The sequence below is a fragment of the Psammomys obesus genome, unplaced genomic scaffold (genome assembly GCF_907164565.1).
Source record: "Psammomys obesus unplaced genomic scaffold, mPsaObe1.curated_primary_1811, whole genome shotgun sequence".
Taxonomy (NCBI): Eukaryota; Metazoa; Chordata; class Mammalia; order Rodentia; family Muridae; genus Psammomys; species Psammomys obesus.
This window is the reverse complement of record NW_026596321.1, coordinates 73,325-81,559: the sequence shown is the minus strand read 5'-3', so window position 1 is coordinate 81,559 and position 8,235 is coordinate 73,325. Positions and strand designations below refer to the sequence as shown.

The 8,235-nt window shown below is 46.8% G+C and overlaps 1 protein-coding gene across 1 annotated transcript in view; it reads right to left on the bottom strand.

Moving 5' to 3' along the window:
• Positions 1 to 1,465: 1,465 nt before the first annotated feature.
• LOC129669040 (zinc finger protein 235-like) overlaps positions 1,466 to 8,235 on the bottom strand; it is a 14,759-nt gene continuing 7,989 nt past the window's right edge. Inside the window, exons 3-4 of the mRNA XM_055597117.1 lie at positions 8,209 to 8,233; positions 1,466 to 5,155 (exon numbers count right to left, since the gene is read on the bottom strand). Of these exons, the coding sequence (XP_055453092.1) occupies positions 3,441 to 5,155; positions 8,209 to 8,233 (1,740 nt within the window). The 3' untranslated portion in view covers positions 1,466 to 3,440. The remainder of the gene's footprint in view (positions 5,156 to 8,208; positions 8,234 to 8,235) is intronic.

The window sequence follows — 8,235 nt, the reverse complement described above, 5'->3', positions numbered from 1 at the left end:
TCAAGCTGGGTGGCTGCCCTTTACAAGAACAAAGGGGCAAGTGACCCCCAGCTCCGGGGGAACAGGGTTTTTAAGGGGTCAAAACGCAAGCAGGGAAGTGTAGGTCTTGTCATTACAGAATTGAGTGAAAGGATCTCTAGGGGAGCTGACCTTTAAAATGATTGGTTTGTTTTTAGGCGCCAAAACTGCAAACGGTTAGGTCTGGCTACCTGGGGGACACCTGACCCCCTTCCCCCCACGTACGTGCAGGTTAGGCTGTAGCAAGTGGGAGGGGGAGTTAACACATTCCATGGGCTTTCTTAGGGGCTACGTGACCCTAGTTACACTCTAAGGTTTATCTGGGCAGGGGACTGCTGCTGGACCTCTGCTCTGAAAGGACTGTGATTTTGCCCCAGTCCCAGGAATTAACTCTAAGTTTCTGAACCTCTCAAAAGAAGTTGCGGAAACTCCTGCAGCTAAAGAAAGCCACTGAGATCAGCCATATGGCAGGGGTGTCCCTGCATGAAGGTCCAGTGGCGCCATTGTTTGAAGCTGTGAAGGTGAAGTCTGCATTGCCTTGGAGACTCCAAGATGTTACAGATGCCAGAGGCATGGGATACCTGCCAAGGAAAGCTGCAAAAGGGAGCGGAACCAGCCCAGGAGAAAGAAGTGTATTACAGTCCACTAGGCTGAAAAAGTCAGGGATCTGAAGAGCTCTTTGACATCAAACATGGAGATGCAGAGTTTGGAGTTTGCTTTCCTGGTTTCAGTTCTTGTTTTGGTTCAGTATTTCCTCACTGTGCTCACTTTCCACCCTTTTAGAATTATATAGTCTGTGCCATTGTATGTTGGATTATGTGATCTGGTTTCTTATTTTGATATTTCAGGGGGTTACAATTAAGGGATTGTGTGAGGCCCAGCAGGAGCCTAATTCCCGGGAAGTCAGATGAAGAGAACTTGGAGACTGAATTGATGCAAACATAAGAGGTTTATTCAAGCCACTGCGCGGTGTGGCTGCCCCCAAACCAGCGAGGAACAGCCCCGAGAGACAGAAGCCCGGGGTTTACAGCCGCGAGGGACAGAAGCCCGGGGTTTACAGCCCCGAGGGACAGAAGCCCGGGGTTTACAGCCCCGAGGGACAGAAGCCCGGGGTTTACAGCAGCGAGAGACAGAAGCCCGGGGTTTTAAAGGAAAAAGAAGCACTGGAAGCATGGGGGGGGGTGCAAGAGTGAAGGAGCTATAGGGTGGTTGACTTTTATAATGATTGGTTCATTTTAGGCAGCCAAGTGCAGTGAGTCGTGCCCGGACAGCTGGACCGGTTGCCAGGCAACTCTATCTCTTACTGCAGATCTGGACACTCCTCCACAGCGGGTGGAGACCTTTGGCATTCCTTTGCAACAGGGTGGGTCTTGTCTCAAGACCTGCTTCTCTTTTCATCCACGTCCTTCTGCTTTCTGGAAAAGTACTGAGAGAACTTAGTTTAATATGGGGTATAGAACTCATAAAGAAACCTGTAAAGTTAACTTGTTCCTTTTAATTGCATGAGTCTAAGATGAGGCTTTGAGCTTTGGACTTGGACAGGGTTGAGCCTGTGATAGACTGTGGGGACTTTCATGGTTGACTGAATGCGTGTTGCATTCTGATCTGGCTACAAGCCTGTGGGGCCCAGGGAGTGGAATGTGGTGGTTTGAATGAGGGTGACCCCACGGGCTCCTGTGTTTGAATGCTTGGTCCACAGGAAGTGTTGAGGCATGACAAAGACAAGGAGGTGTGGCCTTTTTAGAGGAAGGGTGTCACTGGGGGTGGGCTTTTGATTTTCAAATACTAAAGCCAGAGAAAGGTTTTTCCTCTTTGGGCTGCTTTTAGATTCTGATGTGAAATCTCTGATACCATGTCTGCTTGCAGGAAGCCATGCTCCCCACCATGATGAGAATGGACTAAACCTCAGAAACAGTAAACAAGCCCCACTTAAATTCTTTTCTTCATAAGAGTTGCCATAGTCATGCCATTGATTAAGTCACAAACACACATACACACTCAGAGAGAAATGTTTAATTTCTTTTTTTAATTTAAAGGACAGCTTCTATGTGTAAAATGCAGTTTTAAAAAATAAACCAGCTTTAATGGCACAGGCCCTTAACCCAAACACTTAGGAGAAAGAGACAGTTAGACCACTCTGAGTTGGTCAGCCTGGTCTACAAAGCTAGTCCAGGACAGCCAGGGCTCTGTTACACAGAAAAACACTGTCTGGAAAAACCAAACCAAACCAAACCAAAAAGTGAAGGTTGGAGAGATGTCTGAACAATTCAGAGCTCTGGCCATTCTTTCCGAGGACCTAGGTTAAGTCTGCTGCACCTGCACATCCATCTGTTACTATACATCCAGGGAATCTGATGTTCTTTTCTGGCCTCTATGTGCACCACAAATGAATGTGGTGCACAGACATACATGCAGACAAAACACTCAAATATACATTAAAAAATCAAATAAAATGAATAAGCCTAAAAGGAGAGCAGTAGAGTGTAAATAAGACACCACATATGAACTGAAGGGCCAATCACACCATCCCATGCTAGCCCCAAGCACCAAAAAAACCAAGCAGGTTGGCGTAACTATAAGGAAGTGTGGGAGGGTATGGTCATCTCAGGAGACTTCTGTAAAGGGGGAAGAGGTAACCACCCTGGTCTTGGATCCATTTTGAGACTTCCCTAGTGTGCTAGGAGTCCCTCATAGGACTATGTGCAGTGGACCAGGATCATTCAAGGACCCGTAGCAGCCACTAGTGTCTCAGTCGCCATTCTCTATGGGCTTCCATAAGGCTTATTTCCGCATTCCCCACACAAAAAGAAGATACAGTCCCATGTGAAGTCTCCCAAAGCTTTGGGTTTTGGGGAGCTTTTAACAATCAGTAGCATGGAGCCCATCTCACAGCAGAACAAACCTAGAGATTCCCTGCAATGGGGAACTTCTGGTGGTAGATGAGATGTGATCTTTGACTGAAGCCTTAGAGGAGATGCTACAGATGTAGGCCCACTACAGATGTGGATCCTCTGGTGCGTGTGGAAGTATAAAGCCTAACTGAAGCCTTTCCCACACCACTGACACATGTAGGATTTCTTGTAAAAGAAATCTCTTGTATACTGTATGGATGCAACACCTGTAAATTAATAAACCTATGGCCTATAGCTGAGGCAGGAAATAGGTGGGACTTCCAGCAGGCAGAAGGGATTCTGGGATAGAGATAGGCACTCGAGATTCAGATGCCAAGATGTGAAGATGGACGCTTGGTGCCAAAGTTCAGGTAACCAACCACATGGCAGAATATAAATTAGTAAAATGGGTTATTTTAAGTTATGAGGTAGTCAGAGAAGAGCCTAGCTCTATGGCCAAGGTATTTGTAAATAATAACTGAGTCTCATGAGTTCTTATTTCCAGAGTTTGGGGACGGGAAGAAAAACCTCCTACAACAGTTTCTCTCCTATGTGGACCCTCTGGTGAGCACTAAGTGCCACGCTCCATCTGAATTCCTTCCCACACTCCTCACACTTGAATGGCTTTTTCCCAGTGTGAATTATCTGATGGACTTGGACATAGGACCTCTGACTGAAGGCTTTCCCACATGTGTCACATTTGAAGGGCTTCTCCCCCGTGTGAACCCTCTGGTGCGCCTGAAGGTTCGAGGCCTGACTGAACCGTTTCTGGCACACATTGCATTTGAAAGGCTTCTCACCAGTGTGGACACTCTGATGAACCTGCAGACTTGAGGCATGACGAAAGCCTTTCCCACACTCTTTACAAATATAGGATTTCTCTCCAGTGTGGACTCTCTGGTGGGTGTAAAGGATTGAGGTACTTCTGAAGTGTTTCCCACAAACATCACATCTGTATGGCTTTTCCCCAGTGTGAATTCTCTGGTGATCCTGAAAATACCAGCTGCGACTAAAGCCCCTCCCACACACATTGCATCGAAATGGCTTCTCTCCTGTATGGACGCGCTGGTGACTTTGGAAGCTTGAGACTGAACTGAAACCCTTTCCACACTCTTCACATTTATATGGCTTCTCTCCTGTGTGGACCCGCTGATGGCTTTGAAGGTTGGAATTCGAGCTGAAGCACTTCCCACACTCGTTACACTTGTAAGGTTTCTCTTGAGTGTGGACTCTCTGATGTGTGTAAAGGCTTGAGCTACAGCTAAAGCCTTTGCCACAATCTCCACACTTATATGGCTTCTCTCCTGTGTGACTTCTCTTGTGGAGCTGGAGGTGTGCCCACTGCGTGAAGCCCTTCCCACACACCTCACACTTGTAAGGTTTCTCTCCAGTGTGCACTCGGCAATGGATGTTGAGATCCGAGCTGCGGCGGAAGCCTTTCCCACAGGTGTCACACCGGTAGGGCTTCTCACCTGTGTGCACTCTCTGGTGAGTCTGAAGTTTTGAGCTTTGACTGAAACTCTTGCCACACTCGTGACACCTGTAGCTCGTTTTTGCTGAAAGAGCACTTTGTTGAACGGGGACACTGGAGCTATGCTTGGTGTCCTCAAGCGCACCATGTACAGAAAACTTCTTTCCCAACAGGACCTGCTGATGGAGTTCTAAACCAGGGCTGTCAATGACAGCTTCTCGGCCCTCGCTGCACTGGTAGGTCTTCCCTTCTGTGTAAACACTGTGCTGGGTGAGGGGTGACTTGGGACAGATGACTTTACTAAAGTCGTCGCTGCTGTGGGCTTTGTCTCTTTGATGGAGTATATTGTTATCATGGTGGGAAATGCAACTCAGAAGGTCAACACCCGGAGCCAACAGCTGTGGCTTGTTTCTCACTGGAGTCTGCGGACAGTGTTTGCTATGGTTCTCTCCCTTAGTTTCAGTCCAAGGACACCTAGTTCTCCCACACAGAAATTCCTGATGTTCCATAATGCTGGAATGGTTGTTTGTGAAACTCTCAAGACAAGCATCCTCCTCAGAGGACCAGGGAGGCTCTTCTGCTCCCCCACGGCAGGAGGAGTGGCATTGCTTGGCTAAGTGAGAATCTTTTCCTTGAGTGTTTATCACAGCTTCTGGAGTTCTGGCCAGTTTGTTGATATCATGTCTTGTCATATGCCAGTGTGGAGGCTGACCCAGAGAAAGGCACCTTAATTCTGTTCCAAAAATCATTTCCATCTTGTTTGGACTCTGTGCTCCTAAAAGAATAAAGAATAAAAGTGGTATCTACAAGTATGGGAATATTGAATGTCTGAGTCCTCATTTCTCTCTAGAAACAAAAACTAGAGACTACAGGCAAAAATGAATGTCCTTGAGCTCCAAAGAACAAAAATTTAGAGAGAGAGTGCACACTCAAGAGAAAGCCACATTCGATCACTGTGAAAAATCTGCAATGAGCCCAAGATTGAAACTTCAAGGTCACCTTCAGCCTCTGCTCAGTACCTGCCACACTGCACCCTTTGTAGCTATGCAGACAATCATAAGGAAGCAGTTTTCAGCATCTGGGAATTTTTACTTGAGGGATGGTGTGGGCTGAAGTATACATGGGTCTGACTCCTGCCAGACTGGAAAAAAAAGAGAAAAATCAAACCTGCCTAGTCCTAACCTGTCTGTAGGTGAAATGAAGACCAGTCTGGTTCACCTGACTCAGAGCCAAAGTGAAAGGGTAGAACGGGAATGCAGATTGCTTTGGAGGCTGATAGAAAAAGAAGTGGACAGAGATTTCATGCAAAGGCACAAGCCCAGAAGCCGATGTCCATCTCGAGGAAGTCACTGTTTGTGAGCACACAAGTGTAGGAGACTGGAATAACTTCAGCACACAAGCTTGCTTGGAAACTACAAGAAGAGAGCTAAAGCGTTTAGATGGCAAAAGACTCAAACATATTTGCTGATTAGGGAAGGGCTTCTCTGCGAAAATGGCAGAATGCAAGGGCAGCAGTGAGAGAGTTTCCTTGCTCTCCTACCTAAGTTCGGCAGGCTCTCAAAGGAACAGGAAGAAGAGGATCAAAAGGCAAGGTAGATCCAGTTGCCAACCTAAAGCAGCAGATTTCCTGGCAGAATAAGAAAGGCCGCAACACTGTCCTACAGGTTTCCCAAGGAAAATGACCCAAGAAAAGGACAGGAAAGAACAAAGTTGAACCCAACAACTTCTGAGCAGAAAACGAAAGCAGATGAAGTAGAAGCTCCAGTAGTCCCCTGACACAGCTCCGTGGCTTGTGCGGCACATGGACATAGTTGTGGAAGGTTGAGGAATGCTCCTGTGAGGAACACACAGGTTTTCCGGGGATGGACATCACTGCAGCTGGACAAAAGCCAAGGGCTTCATGGAGCCATTGCTCACAGCACACAAACACTCAGGATTTTCGTGTACGTAACAAGTAAAACTAAATCCATGGTAACAAGTCTCTAAATGCTCAGACACCAGCCAAAGCAAGTGCAGAATGTAGAACTGTTCCTCAGCAGCGGATGAACAGAGAGAGAGAGAGAGAGAGAGAGAGAGAGAGACAGCATGGCACTCTACCAGGGAAGAGCATTCAGGCCAGAGAGAAGTGACAGCAGCTGAGATACAAAGACAGAAGCAGGAAAAAAAAAAAAAAAAAAAAAAAAAGCTGGACAGAGCTGCAGTGCAAAGCTGTAAGATAGAGTCCCACTCAGGCATACCAGGCAAAACCTGTCACCCCAGTGCTTGGAAAACTGGGAAATGAGGAACACAAATTTCTGGGCAAGTGTGAGCTACATAGTAAGACCTTTGCTACAAAACAAAACAAAAATTAAAAACAACTTGATTTTACCGAGTGAAATAGGAGGCCAAGGGTCTGAGACAGAGAGCAGCACAATTGGAATATTCAGTTGTTGTGGGGAGGAAGCACCCCACACCAAAGCAGAAGCAGTGCTGGGCTTCCTGTGGCTGCACTTACCTCTCTGCTCAAAGACACAAGAAAGAGCTCGTGGTGCTGTGGAAGGCCACTGAGACCAGGTGTGTGGCAGGGGTGTTTGTGCACTGAGGCACAAAAAGGCCACTGTGTGAAGCTGTGAAGGTGAAGACAGCATTGTGCTGAAGACACCCACAGGTTAGAGATGCCTAAGGTATATGATAACTGGCAAGAAAAGCTGCTAACAGGGAGTGGAACCAGCCCAGGAGAAAGAAGTACGTTACGGCCCACTAAGCTGAAAGGAGGGGGAGATCTGAAGAGCGCTTTGACATCAGACAGGGAGATGCAGACTTTGGAGTTTGCTCTCCTGGCTTCAATTCTTGTTTTGGTTCAGTATTTCCTCACTGTGCTCCTTTGCCCCCTTTTAGAATCATATACTCTGAGCCACTGTATGTTGGATTATGTCATCTGTTTATTGATTTTGATTTTACAGAAGGCTGCAGTTAAGAGACTGCATGGTCTAAGATGAGGCTTTGAGCTTTGGACATTTAAACAGGGTTGACACTGTATAGACTGTGGCGACTTTTGTGGTTGGACAGAACACGTGTTGCATTCTGATCTGGTACAAGCCTGGGGCCAGGGAGTGGAATGTGGTGATTTAAATGAGAGTGACCCCACGGGCTCATGTGTTTGAAGGCTTGGTCCATAGGGAGCGGTAAGGCTTGAAAAGGACCAGGAGGTGTGGCCTGTTAGGAGGAAGGGTGTCACTGGGAATGGACTCTGGAGTTTCAAACACTCAAGGGAGGCATGCCTTTGGATCCGAATGTGGAACTCTGTGACCATGTCTGCCTGTAGGATGCCATGCTCCCCACAATGATGAGAATGGACTAAACCTCAGAAGCAGTAAACAAGCCACTTAAATGCTTTCCTTCATAAGAGGTGACATGGTCATGGCATTGGTAAAAACACACACATACACACACACACAAAGACAAACAAACAAACACACACACACACTCACAGTCAAAAAGAAATGTTTAAAAACTTTTATTTAAAGCACAACATCTATGTGTAAAATGCAGTCCTAAAAAAAAAACGTGGGAGCTGAAGAGATGGCTCAGTGATTCAGAGCAGTGGCTGATCCTCCAGGAGATCCAGGTTGGTTGTGCTCACAACCATCTGTTACTCCAGGGCTATGGGATCTGATGCCCTCTTCTCCCCTCTGTAAGCACCACAAATGAGTGTGTTGCAAACATGCAGACAAAACAAATATACATAAAATAGAAAATAAATAAACCTAAAAGGAAAGCAGTGGAGTGTAACAAAGACAATGGATGTGAACTTCTGACACTGCCAAGGGACACAAGTGCCATCCTCACCCACTGACAGAAGGTTCCTGAAATTCT